Here is a 23757-nt window from a genome sequence, read left to right as displayed (position 1 = left end):
TTATTGAAGAAAGTTACAGATTTAGAACACCAATCCTTTCGAATCTACGATCATTATCAAATACTTCTTATTTAGTATTTACTACAATACGAATTACTGCTATCACTCAGGAGGAAGGTAAGGCTACGGCATGATATTTTGCAGCAACACTGGCGTCCATTTCATTTGATTATGAACTTCCAGTTGTGCCGCTAGCGACACTGCGTTGAGCTGGTCGTACATCTTTTGGACAGCCGGAAACGGAAGTCGCGAGGCCTCTCATCAGTTCCTTATGCTCCACTGCAGAACTTTACACTCTACTGCACAGTACAACAGTAAGGAGTCTCAGTGCTCTATACATAGAGTCAACTCACATGTGCCCCTGCGGTACCCTTATGCTAGTCATCGATCTTCTCACTGGTTTGATGCTGCCCACCACGAATTCCACTCCTGTGCCAACCTCTTCATCTCAGAGTACCACTTGCAACCCACGTCCTCAATTATTTGCTGGATGTATTCCAATCTCTTGTCTTTCCTTACTGCGTTTACCCTTTACAGTTCCCTCTAGCATCGTGGAGGTTCTTCCCCGATGCCTTAACACATGCTCTATTGGCTGGTTCCTTCTTCTCATAAGAGTTTTCTTCAACAATTTTGCGAAGAACTCACTCCCTATCAGTTCACCTGATCTTCGACATTCTCTTGCAGTACCATACGTCACACGCGTCAATTTTCTTCTGTTCCGTTTTTCCCTCTGACCATTTTTCACTACCATACAATGCTGTGCTCCAAACATACAGTCTCAGAAATTCCTTTCTCAGATTAAAGCCTATGTTTGACACATTAAACTTATCTTGTCAAGGAATACCCTCTTTGCCTAAGCTAATCTTCTTTTTAAGTCCTCCTTGCTTCGTCCATCATGGGTTATTTTGCTAACGAGGTAGCAAAATTCCTCAACGTCATCTGCTTTGTGATCCCCATTTCAGATATTAAGTTTATCACTATTATCATTTCTGGTACAGGTAAATTACTTTTGTCTATTTTCCGGCTTACTCTCAATCCATATTGTGCACTCATTAGACCGTTCATTCCATCCAACAGATACTTTAATTCTTCATATTCATTGAGAATGCCAATGTCATCAACGAATCTTATCACTGATATCCTCTGACGCAGAATTTTGATCCTACTCTTGAACATTTCTATTATTTCCGTCATTGCTTCTCGATGCATAGATTGATCAATAGGGGCGAAAGACTGGATTCTTGTCTTACACTCTTCTTAATCCGACTACTTCGTTTTTGGTGTTCCAGTCTTATTGTTCCTTCTTGGTTCTTGTATGTATTGTGTATCACCCATCTTTCCCTGTAGCTTGCTCCTACTTTTCTCAGAATTTCGAACATCTTTTACCATTTCACACTGCCGAACGCTTCTTCTAGGTAGACAAATCCTGTGAGCGTATCTTGTTTTTCTCCAGTCTTACTTCCATGAGCAAGAGCAAATTGAGAACTGACTTTCTGGTGCATTTACTTTTCCTAAGGCCACACTGATCGTCACCTGACAGAACCGCAATTCTCTTTTCCATTCTTCTGTATTTTGTTCTTGTCAGCAGCTTGGATGCACGAATTCTTAAGCTGATTGTGCAATAGTTACCGCAACTCTTTGCCCTTGCTATCGTCATAATTGTGTAAATGATATTATTCCGAAAGTTGATGGTACATTGCCATCTCACAGATTCTACAGACCAACCATTAGTCATTAGGTGCCATTTCCTCTACTAATTTTAGGAATTCCTATGAAATGCTGCTCTAGTTGATCTCAAGTCTCGCAGAGTTCTTTTAATGTTGACTATAGTGCTGGATCCCCTATGTCTTGCACATCGACTCCAGTTTCTTCTCCTGTCAAGTCATCAGACTAGTTTTCCGATTAAATAACCCTTCAATTTACTCTTTCCATCAATCCGGTTTCTACTTCGCGGTAAACAGTGGAATTCCTATTGCACTCTTAATGTTACCATCTTTGCTTTTAATTTTACCGAAAGCGGTTTTAACTTTCCTATGTACTGAGTCATACTTACTTTTCCCATTTGTTCACGTTTCTCCGACCCCATTTCGCCTTGGTTGCTCAGCACTTCCTATTTATTTCATTCCTCTGTACATTATAGCAAACAAAAAATGAGATACAATTTCACCGAACTAAAATGTTAGTTTAAATATATACAATAATAAAGTAACTGTGATGTCATTGGTGACAGTTTCCTTTATGTATATATAGCCTGTTTACAATTTGCATACATTAATACCCGCAACTAAAATTGTTGACAATCGACTGTGAACCTTTAAAACTGCAGCTAGTTGTCGCAAAATCGGTATTTTGTTAAAATAATTAGTGATAATCGTGCGATAGCATATTGGAACCTAATACTAACACGTGATTATTTTAAATGACAGCTAAAAAGGTAAACTTACTTGTCAACTCTGATCAAGTGTCATAACCTTGGTCATAGACTATATGTAACATTGACCACGCATGTCCCTGTTTTTGTCGTGTTAAGGCTTGAAACCATTATCTAAGACTCGGGGCAGGAAGCCGAGATAATGTCATTACGCGCTGTATGAAGTGGAGCTGACGGTTACAGTTTTTCTCATTTATAGATAAAATCAAGCATTGATTTTGACAATTCAGCGAACTGTTGTACTACTGTTACACATGAAGTAGTGCAGTTAACCTAGTTTCTCCGAAATTCCTGATAACAAAGCAATGGTTATCGTATTACATGTGGTCAAATTGAAACGTATTGACAGCTGTTTTTAACAAGCGTCTGAATCACTGTCCTGTAGTGAATATTTGTTCTTTTTTCCACTGTGAATTCTTGTAGTTCACCGCTTAATAACAATTGCGCCTGCAGCGTTAGTTTTCTAACGATTCCACAAGAATATGCGTGAAATGTTTTAGTATGCTTCTGTAAGAAAGGAAATTCATTTATGTGCATAATATCAGGCACTTACAGAAAATAAGCGCATATATTTTCTGACTTTCGCTTAATCCAGTACGAATTTCAAGATGGGAAGCGAAATATATTGATTGTACATGTGTAGTGTGCCAGACATTAACAACATGTCGTCTCAAAATCTTAGTCATTTATCAAGTTTTACATCCAAGGATCATTATACATCCTAACTCTCAACTCATGGAAATGCCTCTGCAAGGATTTTGAAACAGATTCCTTTCACAATTGAGATTTTCATCCGTTTGTAAAGTGTTAGGGTCAAAAGAAGACTTCTCTGGACAGATATGAAGGTTATTAATTATGCTGCTGATACAAAGCACAAGATCTGATCTGTAACAAAAGTAACTATAGATGGAGAACCCTCAGAGATGTGGAATGAGTAAAGATCTACAATAACAGCAAGAAAATTGTAGACAATCTGTATTAACATTAATTAATCTACATTGCACAGTTATGTTCATACCTACAGCAGCTAATTGATTAAAGTAAAAAGAAAGTTGCTAGTTTGAAAAAAACTGGTGCATCCACAGTACACCAAATACTTGCTGTTTGCCTTCCATTGGTACCTTAATACTAACTTGATTACACTTGAATTTTTCAAGCAAAATAGCTACTTATATCTGAAAAAAAACTGAGTTTTGCTCACAGTGCATTGCTATTTAGTATATAGCTTTACAACACACATTCGTACCTACCAAGTAACCAACAGAAATTTTTAATTATTGACTCTATTGACTCTAGATCGTCAAATAATGAAAAGGGTAGCTAATTTAAGTACAATTTTCTTTTGAATAAGTAGAAATTCTCAATTTCTTGCTTTATGTTAGATGGGAGCTTGCTGAATACCATACCTCTCTCTCTTTCTTTCTATCACACACACACACACACACACACACACACACACACACACACACACACTAATACAAGTTCTTAATATATTTCAGAAAAACAGCACTTTTGCATAACTTATATCCTTGTACTACTGTATCATTTAAAGTAGATCTTTTAGACTCAGCTTTATTTAATCCAGTTTTTGTTGCAATGGGAACTCTGTAAGATGGGGAAAAAGAAAAGAAAAATTAACACGATAACGCAGTTTTATGGCGTAGAAATTTGTAAACTGATACTCTGAATTACACACTGAAACAAATATAAGGCATTAATTTCTGACTTAGGCAACAAGAAAAATAAAGAAGTTCACAGAATGGGAGTAAATTTCATCAATTTACTTCACACAGACTCAAAAACTACATTTCAGCTGCAGGTGGACTGATTTCTGCAGTTGTAGGGGTCACCACTTGTGTATGTAACTGTTTTCAAAACAATCACAAAATCACTGACTATTAAGCAAAACCATTTTGTGTAGACACCTCTGATTAGAGAATGGTGACGCTTCTTGTTGCGTAGTCTTCATCATGTAGCCTTATTTTACAGTACTCAAGCAATACAGCTATTTTTCTGTTGATGTATGTGATTATCAAGAGGAGGACTGTTTGAAACATGTTTATTTAGCTGAAGGAAAACGTTATCCCTTATGTCCTGCAAAGCTGAGGTAACTAATTTCTTGAAAAGGGTTTTTCACATTAAAAACAGAAATTTGTCTAATACTTTCAGGCCCTTTTTGCACGGATAAACATGATCATTCGATATATTAGATAAGCCACCACTATTTTTTCAGTTCAAGATACTGGTAATAGAAATTTTAGAAAGCGGTGAAATTTGCTACATGTGGCACTCCAAATTTTTTTGTTCAGTTTCGCAGCTACGAAGTGTAAGAAGCTGGATGATGTATGTAATCATAGTCGTTATTTATAAAATGGCAGAGTAATCAGCACTAGTAGATGTACCAACCTGAAAGTGTACCAGAAATGTCTTGGAAGCACTTTTAGACTGCTGGATTGATATTTTGCTCTTCCACGATTTATTACAGCATTAAGATAAACACTTCCAGCAGATCTTTTGTGGGTTTATATGCCAGTGAGAAAGATCTCCGTGGTGCAGATCTACTTCTGACAGCGTCATACACAACTAAAGATGAATGTAGACTGTTAATTATACCTATAAAATCTGTTCTTCTTGAGTGACCCAGTTAAGTTCCCTCAGGACATTCTTTTAATATAAACTGGTAATCTTTTACTAGCTTTACATAACGGCATCCGTAAGTGCAAACTTCATAAAATATAAACGCTTATTTTACGAAAAAACCGGACCTTATACTTATAAACGGATTTCAGTTCTTATAAAAGCATAACTAAACATTTCACACGTTTTGTTGAAAAACCACCAGGAAAGTAATGTTGTCTGCCAAACTGATATTTTGTGTTCCATTCCTGGGAAATCGGTGTACTAAAAGGCTGTCTGTGCAACAAAAACAAGTATTCACTGAAGACCTGTAATTCTATAGCTTGTAAGCAGAACTCTTAGTACGTTTCACCTGACCGCCAGTAAAATCTAAAATCATCGCATTAATATTAGGAATTTGGGAGAAATCAGGTTATCTGCACTGCTAGAAGCGCAACAGCATCAAGGCAAATTGTTTTCTTATCAGAATCAATGCTTGATTTCAGCTATAAACGAGACAAACTGTGACTGTCAACTCCACTCAACACAGTGCGTAATAACAGAAACTCGGCGTTCTGCCCCGAGTCATATGACTTTATTAGTGTTGGTTTCAGTGTAATGACGCCACGCGCAGTCCATGTTTTCTATGGTCTATGACATTGATCAAAAAACGAAAAAACGTCAGTAGTTCGTGTCTTGCTCATATGTTTTTGCTCATTTCTATAATTTGTGATTGCCATCCAAAGAAAAACGCATATGGAATTTTAATAATACTGAGACTCGTAAACACTACGAGAAAATTATTGTAGTCACTCACAGTCTTATTCTGTCTGCCTGAAAAAACTTGGGTGGTATACAGAGAAACAGAAAACTGTGTAACACTAAACGAATATTTTGATGCAGTCTAATCGCAAACGAATAATGACTTTGTTTATTTCACGTTTTTCAATAACGACACAAAACTAAATTTTGTGTCTAAGTAACATTCAGAGTTTTCATTAGCTGCGATATTCATCTCCGTCATGGTCTAAATCGGCTTCAACCCACTTGGTTACGGAAAAAAAAACATGCGGAGAAACACAGACTTATCGACGATAGATTTATATTGAAATCAGCCAACAGTACAGGCCAACTACTCCTTTTATATTTTAAACTGTGTGTTCTCTGCTAAAAGTATCAGCCCAGTGGATCTGCAGATATGATTTGCCTTTTTCTTTTTTTGCTAAATAGCCAGTAATAGCAAAATCTTCCGGATACATTCCCACGAAAGAGATTGCGGCTGCCTGATCAGCCTGAGCACCACAACTTCTGCTTGAGAGTTTCTTCTCGATGCAGTAGAAGACGCCCAGTCGACCAGACAGCGTTTAAGTTTGGTTTATAATGATGCAACAAATGGCCGCTATTGAATTACATCTGGCTAATGAGTTTTCGGTCTTCTGAACTCTTAAGGCAGAAAAAACAAAAATGCATACGACAGCTACTGAAGAGGACCTCCCAAATCAATCCTACCGCTCTTAAGTTATGATACTCAGGTTGCAGCCGATGACTATGAATATCATTCATAATCACATGTTAGTTCCAAACTCTGGTTGCAGATATCCGAATAAAACTCATTGGCCTATTCATTTGATCATCCTGGCAGTTGCCTGCTCCGCGTTTTTGTAACAGAAGTTCGAGACGCCCAGAAGACAGCTCAGCTGTCGAAACCGTTTACTTCCTGCCGCTACCATAAGCCGTGGCAACATCCCGGAACATGTTTGGCAACTCTGCGATCGTCAGCTTACTTCCTGGAGTGCCTAAAAATTATTCTGCAATGTTCACTTTATATTTTCTTGTCAATTTGTTTAAATATTCTGAATGAGTCTGACTTAAGGGGTGACATCACGAGAGTAAATTTATGGTTCTGAGTCCAGCAAGCTCATTCCAAGCAACAACTACAGCTGATCAAGTCTTTTACATTCTGAATTATCTGTCTTAGCCCTCACTAACGTTATGTGGGAGCACTGTACAGCAGTTGTTCGTTGGCCACTGTTAATTTTTTTTTTTTTGAGGTACCTCAGAGTGAAGGCTGTAGTAGTAGCGGTTCTGTTCTCGCTGAAGACGAGAATTATACCTCTTTTGTGATAGAGCTGCAACCAGCCAGATCAACAATGAGTAAGAAAATCTTAAGAAAATTTCTTCCTCATAAGTCTCCAGGCTACCATGATTCAGTGCCATGTACAGTGTGTTAACTGTAAGACGGCAGAGTTGCGAAGGGAGTGCGGGGAGAGGAGGAAGCAAGCATTGGCTGGCGAGGGGAGAGGAGCCGTTGAGGAGGGGACAAGGCACGCCTACCAGTTGCAGTGCTGGCTCTACAAATTACGTGTCATGCTTACACGAAAGCAGACGAAAGGCTTGGAAGTAAAACTCGCTTTAAATGTTGTTCGTAAACGAAACTGAAATCGTCATGTACATTAAAATCTTTATACACTCCTGGAAATTGAAATAAGAACACCGTGAATTCATTGTCCCAGGAAGGGGAAACTTTATTGACACATTCCTGGGGTCAGATACATCACATGATCACACTGACAGAACCACAGGCACATAGACACAGGCAACAGAGCATGCACAATGTCGGCACTAGTACAGTGTATATCCACCTTTCGCAGCAATGCAGGCTGCTATTCTCCCATGGAGACGATCGTAGAGATGCTGGATGTAGTCCTGTGGAACGGCTTGCCATGCCATTACCACCTGGCGCCTCAGTTGGACCAGCGTTCGTGCTGGACGTGCAGACCGCGTGAGACGACGCTTCATCCAGTCCCAAACATGCTCAATGGGGGACAGATCCGGAGATCTTGCTGGCCAGGGTAGTTGACTTACACCTTCTAGAGCACGTTGGGTGGCACGGGATACATGCGGACGTGCACTGTCCTGTTGGAACAGCAAGTTCTCTTGCCGGTCTAGGAATGGTAGAACGATGGGTTCGATGACGGTTTGGATGTACCGTGCACTATTCAGTGTCCCCTCGACGATCACCAGTGGTGTACGGCCTGTGTAGGAGATCGCTCCCCACACCATGATGCCGGGTGTTGGCCCTGTGTGCCTCGGTCGTATGCAGTCCTGATTGTGGCGCTCACCTGCACGGCGCCAAACACGCATACGACCATCATTGGCACCAAGGCAGAAGCGACTCTCATCGCTGAAGACGACACGTCTCCATTCGTCCCTCCATTCATGCCTGTCGCGACACCGCTGGAGGCGGGCTGCACGATGTTGGGGCATGAGCGGAAGACGGCCTAACGGTGTGTGGGACCGTAGCCCAGCTTCATGGAGACTGTTGCGAATGGTCCTCGCCGATACCCCAGGAGCAACAGTGTCCCTAATTTGCTGGGAAGTGGCGGTGCGGTCCCCTACGGCACTGCGTAGGATCCTACGGTCTTGGCGTGCATCCGTGCGTCGCTGCGGTCCGGTCCCAGGTCGACGGGCACGTGCACCTTCCGCCGACCACTGGCGACAACATGGATGTACTGTGGAGACCTCACGCCCCACGTGTTGAGCAATTCGGCGGTGCGTCCACCCGGCCTCCCGCATGCCCACTATACGCCCTCGCTCAAAGTCCGTCAACTGCACATACGGTTCACGTCCACGCTGTCGCGGCATGCTACCAGTGTTAAAGACTGCGATGGAGCTCCGTATGCCACGGCAAACTGGCTGACACTGACGGCGGCGGTGCACAAATGCTGCGCAGCTAGCGCCATTCGACGGCCATCACCGCGGTTCCTGGTGTGTCCGCTGTGCCGTGCGTGTGATCATTGCTTGTACAGCCCTCTCGCAGTGTCCGGAGCAAGTATGGTGGGTCTGACACACCGGTGTCAATGTGTTCTTTTTTCCATTTCCAGGAGTGTATATAAAAATGAATGTATGTATGTTTGTCTACTATGCGCTCCCCCATGTAGTGACACCAACGACACTCTCTTCACGTAAGTCACCTTTCCGCTGCCAACATTTATTAAACCTTAAGTTATTATCGATCCACGATTCATCGAGATAAAGTATTTCTCTGCCTGCTTCCCTGAAGTTCTTCATGTCAACAATGAAACGAGATCGACAGTGCACAATGCCTGGACGTTCTAACAACACATTCCTCTTCTTTTCCACCTTACGCCATATGAATCCTATAGACAAAAGTACTTTTCTCAACGAGTCAATACTCTACTTCCATCCTATTTTGTCGTGCAAAACTGGAAGCAGTGTTCGCAGGCTCGGCACAATCTTCCGCACTGAATAAAATTCCGCTATCGTGTCGCGAATGACACGCTGGTTGAAATCATCGATCATTACTTCGATTTCTCCACTTCTTTTCCTAAGTCAAGAGAGAGAGAAAGATTTATAAGAAAATGCCTTCTGCACTGCATGTATTTTTTGGAATTTGGAAATGTACTGTAATATGAATGTGTTTCGAAATAATACAGTAACCAGTGGTGTTTCCATACAAAGCAATACAGCAGCAAGGAAAAATGAAATATAAGGTAATTCGGACGAAATAGGGGGCTCCTTCAAAGTGATCGCGAACAAAATATCTGAAATGGAAACTCACCTTTTCTTGCCAGGCGTTTGTGGTGATACGCCAGGATGATTCTTGGAAAACTGTTTGAATCTTCCAATGCTACGCATGCTTTGTTCTGTGTATGTAGCATGTCTCACTGAAGATTTGTAAATGGGGTGAAGCAATTTTTTCTGCTCCCTTTCCCTTTCGCAGCATTCAATCACACGCAATATAATTTTGCGAGCATCGCTACGTAATACTGGTTTCCTTCTAACCGTAGGCCTACCGGTAGGGGTTCTTGGCGACTCCCGAGATGGGCCAGCAACTGCCTCTTCACTCATTTTGATAATGTTTAGCACAACTGTACAATAAAGACACGCAGAACAGTACAGCGCAAAACAATAACGAAGCAGACTACAAAGCCTCCCGACGTTTACCGACTTCTACCGATTCAGGACTAGGGAGAGGTCTGCCACCTAAAAGTCTACACACTGTATATATAAAAGTGAAAAATTGTTAATTGTTAATGCCTACACTATTCAACTTCTGCAAAGATAACTTTTAGATTTTTGTGAATGCGCAATTTTGTTGATTAAATTGCGACGCTGACTAACTGATTAACTGGATTTCGTTGTAGTCTACTCAAACCGCTACAGTTTCAGATTTTCGTGGTAGTCCTGCAGTGTTAATTCAATATGACTGGGACTGCATGTAGACACAGAAAGTTTTGGGGTCAACAGTGCATAATTTCTTTCTGATTCATGAAGATATGAGTACATATATGTTAGGGATATTTTGTTTTATTGAGGGAAGCTTTCGCCGAAAAGTTATCATGATGAATTGTAAATCATTAATAATATTATTATGGTGTACGGTATACTGAAAAACGTTTTCTGTTTGGTTTATTGAGAATAACAGATAAACGTAAATGAGAAGTATTACTACATATTAACACATACCAAAAAAAGTTTTTCATCACCCCGGTTCCCAAAACTCCCGAAGATAAACGTTGACAGTGGCTATTGTATCACAGACACAGTCCCTTTGACTGTTCAGAGATGTCACTAAACCCGCCCAAAGATGTAAACAACCATGCATGAGCAGCACCTATTAGGCGGACGGGGTCCGACAGCCGATCAGTTCCAGTCATTCCATCAGGAAAGAGGTACACGGCTCGTGTTGTCTCTAGCTCAACCATGCCTAAACGGTCAATACCGCGGTTCGATCCTGTCCGCATTGATACTTTTGTGCCAGGAAGGGCACTCAACAAGGGAAGTGTCCAGGCGTCTCGGAGAGAACCAAAGCGATGTTGTTCGGACATGGAGGAGATACAGAGAGACAGGAACTGTCGATGACATGCCTCGCTCAGGCCGCCCATGGGCTACTACTGCAGTGGATGACCGCTACCTACGTATTATGGCTCGGAGGAACCTTGACAACAGCGCCACCATGTAGAATAATGCTTTTCGTGGAGCCACAGGACGTCGGTTTACGACTCATAATGTGCGCAATAGACTGCATGATGCGCAACTTCACTCCCGACGCCCATGGCGAAGTCCATCTTCGCAACAACGACACCATGCAGCACGGAGCAGATGGGCCCGACAACATGCCGAACAGATCGCTCAGGACTGGCATCACGTTCTCTTCACCGATGAGTGTCCATATGCCTTCAACCAGACAATCGTCGGCGGCGTGATTGGAGGCAACCCGGTCAGGCTGAACGCCTTAGACACACTGTCCAGCGAGTGCAGCAAGGTGGAGGTTTCCTGCTGTTATGGAGTGGCATTGTGTGGGGCAGACGTACGCCGCTGGCGGTCATGGAAGGCTCCGTAACGGCTGTACGATACGTGAATGCCATCCTCCGACCGATAGTGCAACCATATCGGCAGCGTATTGGCGAGGCATTCGTCTTCTTGGACGACAATTCGCGCCCCCATCGTGCACATCTTGTGAATGACTTCCTTCAGGATAACAACATCGATGGACTAGAGTGGCCAGCATGTTCTCCAGACATGCACCCTATCTAATAAGCCTGGGACGACGTGACCCACCAACCACTCTGAGGGCTCTACGTTGAATCGCCGTTGGGGAATGGGACAATCTGGACCTATAGTGCCCTTATGAACTTGTGGATAGTATGCCACGACGAATTATTAAAGGTACCGGTGTGTGCAGAAATCTGGCGCACCATCTGTGAAGGTCTCGCTATGTGGTGGTACATCATGCAATGTGTGGCTTTCATGAGCAATAAAAGGGGCGGAAATGATGTTTATGTTGATCTCTATTCCAATTTTCTCTACAGGTTCCTGAACTCCCGGGAGCAAGGTGATGCAAAACTTTTTTTGATCCGTGTATGTACAAGTCTGACAATGCTGGGATAGTTTTTCGGTTTTGCGCCTTTAGCAACCCGTAACTTTTCAGTTGAAGCTATCGTCAAGGCGAAATTTAACCTCATTTGTGTTATGCTTGTTCGATAAGGAGCACAAAAGGTAAATATTTGAGGGTGTAAGATCAGAAGAATAAGAGCGGTGCGACATAGCTTACTTAGAAAGCTCCTGGATAGCTCCTCTGTAAAATCAGAAGTTGCGCCACCGATGCATTTTCGTAATACTGAACCGCAAAGGGTCTCAGTTATTGACAATAATGGCTAACTGCGATGGAAATACCTCTGGAAGGACTTCACAGTAAGCAACAAATTTTTGTGCAAGATGCATAACATTATCGTCGTAGGCTCACACAGGTCACAGCATGAGGTGTCTATTGTAAGGTCTCAGCCAACAATTTCTTTCAATGCACTTAACATACGGCACCATATCTCGCCATCGTAAGATATTCGATAGGTAAGCCCGATGAAGCAGCTGACAACGTTCCTGCAAGAACGCATTTATAGCACATTGTTGTTTCCAATTAGAGAACGCAGTTCTCTTACACTTTGTTAAGGAGTACAGTGGCAGAAATCAGTGTCTGGCTATCCTGATTTAGATTTCCCTAAGCTGCATAAGGCAAGTACTACGGGATGATAGTGCAAATATTTATTTTTTCCTCTACTTTTGAACCTTTCCTACCGAATACGACGAATAATTCATAAGAATATGATCGTACTTGAAGCGAACAGAAGTTACGAGCCATGTCCACCGCACAACATTCCTTCCCTCTTCGTCTAACAATAATCAAAGTGAACGTAATGCTGAAAAAGTTAGAGAGTCTTTATTTGACGCTCCGTTTCCTAACGCTTAAGCGACACTGTCCATAACTTTCAAGTATGCAAGATACAAGAATGATACTAGAACCTAAAATAGAGAAGAACAGATGATAAATACACTTATAGCAACCTGCATGACAACAAGCCAATCAAAAACGCCACGAACTTATTCACCAACCTATTTATTTCAGGTAAAATTTGTCGGTAATGGTCGATCACAAAACTGTTGCGTCATATCCTGCAACAGCAAAGGTCAAACAATTGATGTTGCACTCTGATTGTAGCAGGTATTCAGCTCGGAAAATTAAACACAATAAAAAATGATTTCACGTTTTTCAATGCAAGAGCAGCAAACTGCGCTGTACGTCATGTCACTGGCACAAGGTGCGAATCGTGGCGATCGTCTGGATGAGCGCCGGCTGGCTGTCGTCCGCTGCGTCGAGAAGAAACTGTCAAGCAGCCACGAGGTCTTTGGAGGAAATGTTTCTGGAAATTGTGGTTAGTATTGGCGGTTTAGGAAGCACAGTAAATTATACGTTGAAGCGCCAATGAAACTGGTATAGGCATGCGTATTCAAATACAGGGATATGTAAACAGGCAGAATATGGCGCTGAGATCGGCAACGCCTATATAAGACAAGTGTTTGGAGCAGTTGTTGGATCGGTTACTACTGCTACAATCGCACGCTATTGAGATATAAGTGGCTTTGAACGTGCTGTTATAGTAGGCGCACGAGTAATGGGACACAGCATCTCCGAAGTAGCGATGAAGTGGCGATTCTCCCGTACGACCATTTCACGAGTGTAGCGTGAATATTAGGAAACCGGTGAAACATCAAATCTCCGACACCGTTAAGGCCGGAAAAAGATTCTGCAAGAACGGGACCAACGACAATACAAGAGAATCGTTCAACGTGACAGAAGTGCAACGCTTCCGCAAACTGCTGCAGATTTCGATGCTGGACGATCAAAAAGTGCCAGCGTGCCAACCATTCAACGGAACATAATCGATATGGGCTTTCGGAGCCGAAGGCCCACTCGTGTACCCTTGATGACTGTACGACATGGAGCTTTACCCCTTGCTAGGGGCCGTCAGCACCAACACTGCACTATTGATGACAGGAAACATGTTACCTGATAGAACGAGTCTCGTTTCAAATTGTATCGAGCGGGTGGACGTGTACGGGAAAGGAGACAACCTCATGAATCCAAGGACCTGCCTGTCAACAGGGGACTGTTCAAGCTGGTGGAGGCTCTGTAATGGTGTGAGGCGTGTGCAGTTGGAGTGATATGACACCCCTGATACGTCTAGATACGACTCCGGTAGGTAACACGTACGTAAGTATCCTATCCTATCATCCGCATCCATTCATGTCCATTGTGCATTCCGATGGACTTGGCAAGTCCAGCAGGACAATGCAGCACCCCACACGTCCAGAGTTGCTACAGAGTAACTCCAGGAACACTCTTCTGAGTTTAAACACTTCTGGCGGCCATCAAACTCCCCAGAAATGAATATTATTGAGTATATCTGGGATGTCTTGCAACGTGTTGTTCAGAAGAGATCTCCACACCCTCGTACTCTTACGTGTTTGTGGACAGCCCTGCAGGATTCATGGTATCAATTCCCTCCAGCACTACTTCAGACATTAGTCGAGTCCTTACCACGTCGTCTTGGGGCACTTCTGTGTGCTCGCACGATATTAGGCAGGTGTATCAGTTTCTTTGGCTCTTCAGCGTATTTTCAGTTCCATCACACTGACACTTTAAGCAGATGAAATGCCGTTTAGAAAGTAAAGGAAGCAGTGGGGTTTAACTCTCGTCTAATTTCAATATAAGTAGATGGTCGATTTCGGTTTCTTTTTTTTCTTTCCTTTTCTTTCTTTCTTTTTTCTCAGGTGGCCTGGTGGATTGGTTTGGTTTTTGCATATTCCTCCAAAAGAATGTCTTTACGTTTCTCATTTGAGTTATTGATTCTCACATCTCATTATTTTAATATCCTGTGTCTCGCCAACAAGTAGGATACCGTGACAGAATTGGAGAATTGGATGTCGCAGGTAATGACTCTGAAGTTGTTTACCGGTACACAGGTAATTTAGCTTTTGTGTCTTATTGAAAAAACTGTTATTTTTTTGCCATCTGATTGCTTCTAGAAATTCGTTTGGTCCTACACAGTTCTCTGTTTTTTCGAGATTATAGAACAAGACTGTGGGTGACCTCTATAGTTTCTTCACAGCGCTTGCGATACTCAGCATTATGAAAATTAAATACGCGGTTTTGTTTGAGATGGTACAATCATATTGAGCAGTACACAGAAATGAACAAAACCATATGAGCAGGAAATGAACCGCTGGTGTCTGTGTTTGCTGATGAGTGTTATGTCAGCTGATAAGAGTAAACAAGTAAGTTTATCTGTTTAGCAAAACTCGCTTCTACGAATTGTCATTTAAAATAATCGTATATGTTAGCATTTCGTCCCAAAATGATATCACACAGTTGCCATTAATTATTTTTATAAAATGTCGATTTTTGATCAATTATCTGCAGCTGTCAATACTCTTAATCTTAAGTTACGGGTATTAATGTATGGGAATTGTAAACAGGAAGCGGGCTAAGTTTGTCTCTCTAATTTCGGAAACTAGAAATTCGTTTCTCTGTTAACCACACTTTGTAGTCGAGCTATTAATAAAACTAGTAACCGATGTAATATGACTCCCAATGGTTTGTTTTTCTTTGGGTGCTGTATTGATTCGGGACACCGCGTGTGAGTTATTGTATTAGTAATGTTAGTATAAAGGAAACTGTCAGCAATGTCATCACAGTTAGTTTATATTTGTGTTACATTTGCGTTAATATTTTAGCCAATACCTCTTGCACAAGCGTTAAAACTAGTGGAGACGTCAATTATAATGGAACCTTCTCTTTTGAGAAAACAATCAGAGACCGCTATGCCAAAAAGTTGTCGCCTTCCTGTCATCCTATGCGGTAATTGGAAACTGGCACGCGGCCGGTCTAGTAATGGTGTGGTTCTGAGGCCTGTAGCGATTCGTTACGGAGGGATCCCTTGTGTCTTTACCGCCAACGAATAAGTGCTCTTAGCACTAGTACAGCTGTTTAGCTGATTTCATTTTCTTAAAAGTTTGACAGGAACAACAGGAAAAATTTATCATGAATTCAGTGCAAAAACGAGGACTATATTAACACACAACATGGTTCGCATATTGACTTAAAATCACGTTAATACTGATAAATACGTGTTTCGCCTCATACTTCTCTAAAGCTGTCACTATTGGCTCCTTAGCGACACACCGCACGTCCATCTCCTTCGTGTGCTGTGATCAACGTGACAGAAACTTGGGATTATTGGCTACTGTCGATAGTTTTCTGCACTATCTAATTTACGGAATTTCATGTAATGTGAGCAGCAATTCTAATGTGTAAGAAATGTCTAGCTAATTTATCCGAACAGCGGCATCTCAGGTCTGTCGCTGTCTCCATTCACTGAAACGGCAATGATAAGAATGTAAAAAGCGTGCACATGTCGGTAGTGAAGAGCTTAGACGCTATAGTGAAAGCAAAATTGCAGAGATCTACAATCTGTCATATAAAAAGGTATATATCATGAAGAATGTCGTTATTACTGGTTCTGATGCTGTTAGAGAACTATTTCCCATTCTCGTTTTATAACAGAAAAAATGCACCCTTTTGCTAAAGCACTTTTTCTTAAATTTCATCTTTGGTTATCTCCTAACTTCCGTCACTTGGAATACCATTTTTTGTTTCCTGCAACGCACATTAGCAACACATGTGAGTTGACAGTATGTTGGTCTCCTTGCCTGTCATGCTGCGTAACGGGCAGCAAAGCTTTGCAGTTGAGCATAAACAAAAGACGAGGGTCTGTCGAATTCTGTTCCCGGCAGTAAGTGGCCACCACGTCCCCGTGTTCCATTGCATGACTCTTCCCTTGTGGTTTCAGCATCGAGAACGCCACATGAGACCACCTGGAGAGGGCTGGGAGAAAAGTAGATTATTACCTGGATGCCTCCTACGTCGTAAATGGAGCTAGATCAGACGCATTTGAAGTAGGTGTATAAACATCTGTTTGTTGATGATAACATCATATATTTCAGTTATTTAACTTTTACTGTATAGCGAACGTAGGTATAATGGGCAGTCAAATGGAAACGAGACAGATGGGAAACCAGTAAGTAAACTGTTCATAATTTCAAAAGTAGCGGGACGACGTGTAGCCAAGGTTGTTTCGACTACACTGAAAAAGTTTCTCTAGGAAGCCCTTACACATCCTCCAAACAGTCTCGATCTCTCCCCAAAGGGTCTCCATATCTTTGAAGCCATGAAGGAAAACATTCATGGACGCGATTTGCTTTAACGAAATGCTGCACACCTGGGTACAATCATGGTTCCGTAGGCAACCGCAAACATTTTTCCATGAAGGCATTGGCCGTCTTATCTCACAGTGAGATAAATGTACTGGGTGACAATTATTGAACTGTATGAAATAAAATCGTTATAACTTCTAAACGGTTTGCGTTAGGACATTCAAACGGCACTGTTGGCCGCGGGGCATGATGGGAATTAATATGTGCATTCATGGTTTGGTTTAGCGACGAAGTCACTTTCATTTGGATGGGTTCGTCAATAAGCAAAACTGGTGCATTTGGGGGACAGATAATCCACATTTCGCGATCCAAATGTCTCTTCAACCTCAACGAGTGACTGTGTGTTATGCAGTGTCAAGTCACGGAATAATCGATGCGATATTCCTTGATGGCCCGGTGACTTCCGAATGGTACATGAAGGTTTTGGAAGATGATTTCAATCCCATTATCCAACGTGAGCCTGATTTCGACGAGATGTGGTTCATGCAAGACGGAGCTCGACCCCATTATAGCAGAAGAGTGTTGCATGTCCTGGGGAAGCATTTTGCGGACCTCATTCTGGCTCTGCGGTACCCAGAGGCCGCTGGCATAGGCCTCGGTTGGCCGCCATATTCTCCGGATCTGAACACATGTGACTCCTTTTTGTGGGGCTATATTAAAGAGAAGGTGTACAGCAATAACTCCAAAACCATCGCTCAGCTGAAAACAGCCGTTCCGGAGGTCATCGACAGCATCAATGTTCCGACACTTCAGGGTGTCATGCAGAATCTGGGCCACGTCATCGCCAATGATGGCAGGTACATCGAACATGTCATAACTTAAATCCGAATATATGTAGTGACGTTTACATGTTGAATAAAGTGTGTGCTCGCCGTAGTTTGTAACTAATTTACCTTTTTTCATATAGTTCAATAATTGTCAGCCTTTATTAACAGTTATGGCGATTACTTTTGAAATAATGAAAGTTTACTAACAATTTTCCATTTGTCTCGTTTTCATTCGACAGCCCTTATATCTCACGGCAGAAACTGCTTACGCTTCAATGTCATCTTCGTCTTTCTCACTCTTCGGTGGAACCTTGATGCTGTCACCCTTGCCGATGACAGCAATATCACATTTTAGATATCCTTTAGGCCCGCCAGCAATGTCATCGGGGTCAGTCAACAGCGCCCACTTGTGGTAGAACTGATGATCTGAAACACGTGAATTTCTTTTGTTTATCGCTGTTTCCAGTACCCGTTACAGTCAGTGGTCATGACTCATGCAAGCATCATAGGAATTAGACTTTCCTATGAAACAATACAGAAACTGTATGTCACAAGGAAACGTGCAGATGCGATTCAGGGCGTACCTTTACGTCATTTTTATACAAATTTAATACTAATATATACACATTTAAAACTAATATATCTCCTGGATGTGAAATGGGTTAGGAATTAAGAAAGCAAAATGCACTTAGGAGCCAGAGATCATGCGAGAAATAAATGTGTGCAAATAGGTGCACTAACATGCAGTGAAAGTGCTCATTGTGCTCTTACAGAAAACGGAAACAAAAGGTGAGGTCTTTTTTTTTGTATATGCAGTTGCTGTCTCCAATTCTGTTTGCTCTACCTTGTAATAACAAATGTCTGTCAGGAAGCCAAGTTGACGTCTTTCTTGAAGGAGAGGTGGCAGTTACAGTACTCCAGGTACTTAATCGCAGTTTGTATCACACCAACTCCTTTTCTCGCGGACATTTTGTTCAACATCCGTTTTCTCTCCATGCAGTAAAAATGTAATCGCGTGAACTGAGGATACCAGGTCGCAATTTTTAGGCTCACAAAACGTTTTGTGACCTAGACTCAACAGAAAACTAAAATGCATATGTTCCTCAACTCTGTTACTATGCATTTTCCGTCAATTACACCTAGAAACTGCCACTTAATTAGTCTGTTTTTCTGCTTCGTCTGAATACTGGATCCGGCAGTGTAAGTTTTACAAATAATAATTGCTCTAATAAATTTCCTTCTGACACCGAGACGCCTATAATCCTGAAACAGCAAGAACTTTCGACGAGATACTCTCTAACCATTGCCAAGTAATAATTACTTACTGCACGTACCTGCACAGCTGACGCATTATCGCGAGTTTATTGGCACTCAGAGCATTGCCATACACGAGTAAAGTGCTATGAATGCTTACCTCGCGACAGCTGGGTCTTGCGTCATTATCGCTTACAGCCGTTTTCTGATATTTAAAATTTTTGCACGTGATACTGTCCCAAAAGACGCTTGAAAGTCTGGCGACAGAGGTACGATAAAAACGACCGATGATGTTTTCTGGGGCGTGTTCTACTATGGCTTATTTCTAGGCATACCTTGTTCGTTTCAGTATTCTGTAGCTATGCGCTCTGTTTATCCGTCGGAACCGTTCACGCAATCGCACGAAATTTTGTATACGTTTTTAGGTCATAGCATCCTTTAATGGCCTCTGAAGATAAAAGGACATTTGACGAAGACTCAGAGATAGTTTTGATATTTTGTCTGTTGAGAAAGGCTTATCTATGCAATCACTGGCCCACAGAACGATAGGAACGCTTAACCGCGGCCCTCGTCAGTGTTAGTCTTGCTGGTGCTGTCCTAAATTACGAGAGAAGCCAGCAGATCATTGTAACTATATTCGTTGAATACTTTCCCTAGGCCAGTAAGTACTTAGATTCTCGGTTCTTGAAATGGTTACAGCTTGTTGTGCTATGGACCTCTGAGTATTGCTTGTCTGTTGCGAATGGTGGTGAAAGCATGGACATAAAGATCTCCATGTGTAGGTTTCTTACATACGCTGAGGTTAATACACTCATTGTGTTTACGACGAACTTGGATGTCGTGCAGGCAGATTATTATGAAGTTCCTCCCAGAACAACTTTCAGCTGTGGGAACAACATTAAGCAACTGGCGAGAGCAAGAGGTTACTGTCTTTTGACGTACATTAGCACCAACGTATTGTAGGGAACGTGAAAATTAATTACCTAAAAGCCTAAAAACTCATTCTGCCAGTAATACATCTTACAAACTGTATGATAGATTTCGGTTCAACATGAAAAAAAAAAGAAAATTTAACAGTAACTATTAGATGTTTTTGTCAGTACAATAAATACTCTCTTGTCACCCGTGTACCATCGAACTACACTGCTGGGCATCAAAATTACTGAGCACTGACGGCATGCAATGCACGGAAAATTTTCATGAATCGTACTACATGCTTGGATATGCGAATGATTAGCACTTCAGCACAACCGCATAAAGAGTAACACCATGTACATTCTGTACATAATGAACCGTTACACGGTGGGTTCTTCATTGATAAATTGCATTTGAATGTTGTTTGTTTATGAAAAGATGGTGTTGTGCCTCGTGTAATAAGGAGAAAAGTTCATCAGCACGTGTCGAAATTATACAACAGCAGAATTGTAGCCTATCAAGATAGTTATTGTTCCACCATATTACTGCGTTCGTTTGTCGGGATCCCACAAGTGTCATGGAAATATGAAATCGATGGGTTCAGGAGGACCGTACTAACACCATCCAGGATATCTCAATGCCCCCATTCGAACAAGCGCCCGAGAGGGCGGACTTATTGTTCGCTTAGCAATGCAGAATCGTACAGCCACGTCACATAACTTGAGTCAGGAAATGGGCTTGTTTACAGCCAAGACAAGTGACCGCACCGAGAGTGCAGGAATATGTGGGGGATCACGGACTGTCAGTGCGGCTAACATTGTTGCGGTTTCCCTTCATCAGCAGAGAAAGGCGCGCCAACAGTGGTGAGCCCAAAATAACACCGGGAGCAGGAGTAAATAGCATGTCGTCTCTTCAGACGAATCTCAGTTCTATGCACAGTATCACCATACACGAATCCGTGTGCGGAGCCTCCGTGGACAACAGACAGACGTTGGTGGACTGCATTCGTCATTGTCACAGCGGCCCAGCACCTGACATGATGCTATGGGATACCAGTGGGTACAAAAGATGATTATCGCTGCTTTGCATTGTCGATAATTTGTGACGTGTTAACAGTTGTGGCTGAGCTCTGTCTTATAGGTCTCCGTGACGTTAACTTTCAACAAGATAAAGCAAGACCGCATGTTACCCGTACTTTGCTATCCTAGCTCGATTCAGAGGTTCTTAGATTGTTGTCCCGGCCAGGACTTTCTCCGTATCTCCGACTCGTTGAAAACAATTGATCACGGGCTACCGAGAGACGGGCGCGCCACCTCTCGCCGGCTGTGGCAGCACTGAATGATGTACCCGTACCCGTCATACAAACTCAGTTCCACTCGATACTCAACCGAGTCAGAGCTATTGCTGCTGCCAGTAGTGGAAGACCTACATACAAAATCTTGGGCCCAGTATATCCGTAAATCATTTATAAATGCATTCTTTCTATCGTACTGTATACACACAAGAACTAAAAATTTCGTTATTTGCTATCCTTTCTGGTGGTAAAGTTTTTATAGTCATCAGTGCACTTACTCGTGTCACAACCATTGGCTATGGTTACGTCCCGGGTTATACGAAATGCCTAATATTTAGTAAAACGTCAAATACAAAAAAAACTAAACTCTAAACTCCTCTCGAACAGGCCGTGAAGACTCAAAGGTACCGACCAGCCGCCGTGTCATCCTCATCCCATAGGCGGATCTGGATGCGGATTGGAGGGGCATCTGGTCAGCACACCGCTCTCCCGGCCTTATGTCAGTTTCCGAGAGACCAGAGCCGCTACTTCTCAATCAAGTAGCTCCTCAGTTTGCCTCACAAGAGCTGAGTGCACCCCGCTTGCCAACAGCGCTCGGCAGACTGGATGGTCACCCATCCAAGTGCTAGCCCAGCTCGACAGCGCTTAACTTCGGTGATCTGACGGGAACCGGTGTTACCACTGCAGCAAGGCCGTTGGCAAACGTAAAGTATAGATTTTGCTGTTGGTATTGGAAATCATGGCACACAACATTATTTTGTAACAAATGACCAGACTGACCGTACTAAAGGCAGAAGCACGACGTAGAAGTAATTAGATACACTCAATGCGAGGTTTGACCCAGCTTTGTGATAGGAGAGAAGGCTTTCTTTTTGGGAAGCTGCCATCTAAGTACCAATTCCGTTACCCACTTCGTGAAAGATTTCGTTTACCATGCATTGGTGGCGTGCAACTTCCGCACGTATTCTGCCGCTGTCACTCGAATCATTGTAAATGCCAACAAACGTGATTAAGTTAGTTTGCCAATGTGTCGCAAGTATGTCACAAGGGCAAGGCCAGAATACCTAAAATGCCGGGATAGTTCGTTTGAAAGAGCACGGCCGATTTTCTTCCCCATCCTTCCCCAGTCCGATGGGACCGATTACCTCGCTGTCGGACCCCTGCCTCAAACCGACCAACCAACCAGAATACCAAGGATATGCCTTACATCGATATGATGTCTGTTCTTTCGGACATATCCATATAAGCATATAAATCTGGCAATACCGGCCATGACCTTCCTCTTCTGTGTGGATGCACACATATTACCCGAACTCTTACGGGACTTGGTAAGAATGTCTTCCACGAGTAATGAGTGTGTTGGGTAGGGACACTACGAATGTAGTGTGTGGACATACCAGGTGAGAATGTGGATCTAGCGGTAGGTGTGCGCGAGACAGTCCCTGCAGTCGCACTGTCCTCTGTGCTCTCGGTGGCTCTGATGGATAGAGCGTCTGCCATGTTAGCAGGAGATCCCGTGTTCGAGTCACGGTCAGGGCACACATTTTCACCTGTCCCCGTTGTCATATATCAACGCCGTCAGCAGCTGAAGGTATTAATATATAATTCTAAAGATATTGTTGTTCTGTCTGCTGAAGCCTTGTAAAGGGGGAACAGTGGTAAATCATATGAGTGTACAACAAACCATATGCGACTGAGATTGCTCCCTCGTTGGCTGAAACATTTCTGGGAAGAAAGTTGACGACGAAAGAATTAAACAACAAATTTTTGTAATTGCGTAGGCTTCCGCGGCCAGAGTCAGTCGACATAGAAGTTTTCTGGGCATGGTACCGCGTCATATTGTATAAAACTACTGCTGGTGAAAACCAACGTTTCGGCCACGGTTGCAGCGGCCCTCTTCTGGGTCTGCAACCGTGGTTTTCTCCAGCAGTAGTTTTATACAATGTGACGCGGTACCATACCCAGAAAACTTCTATGTCAACAAATTTTTGACTTCTAGTTTTTCCTGTAGACGTAATTTACGTGGGATAGCCCATAACGGTAATTTATTTCATACTATCTAAACTTAACGTTCCGCAACTGAGTGTGACAGAAAGGCTACATGTTTCTTCCGTGTACCGCAGATCAGTAGTTGTCAAATACGTCTGATCTGCCTGCTAAAGTGATAAATATGAATGTAATTATATCACACGGTGAAAAACATGTGTTAACATTCTCGAATTTTTTTAGATTTTCATCTTCTAAGGCCCTGTTATGAGCTCGTCTTGTTTTACCTATCACGTCACCATTATTTTTTCGCTGCGTTTAGATCTTTAAAGTCAGTTTTTCTCCTGTTTATGTGAAAT

At 42.4% G+C, this 23757-nt stretch overlaps 1 protein-coding gene and 1 pseudogene across 1 annotated transcript in view; both read right to left on the bottom strand.

Annotated features, from left to right (window-relative positions):
* LOC124625417 (otoferlin-like) overlaps positions 1–23757 on the bottom strand; it is a 1049973-nt gene that overhangs the window by 244667 nt on the left and 781549 nt on the right. Inside the window, exon 9 of the mRNA XM_047149169.1 lies at positions 18219–18375. Coding sequence (XP_047005125.1) covers positions 18219–18375 — 157 coding nt within the window. The remainder of the gene's footprint in view (positions 1–18218; positions 18376–23757) is intronic.
* On the bottom strand, positions 21995–22112 carry LOC124561557 (annotated as a pseudogene).

Source organism: Schistocerca americana, chromosome 1 (genome assembly GCF_021461395.2).
Source record: "Schistocerca americana isolate TAMUIC-IGC-003095 chromosome 1, iqSchAmer2.1, whole genome shotgun sequence".
In the NCBI taxonomy this organism is placed as follows: Eukaryota; Metazoa; Arthropoda; class Insecta; order Orthoptera; family Acrididae; genus Schistocerca; species Schistocerca americana.
The sequence above is the reverse complement of the archived record's forward strand: the minus strand, read 5'-3'. Positions and strand labels throughout refer to the sequence as shown.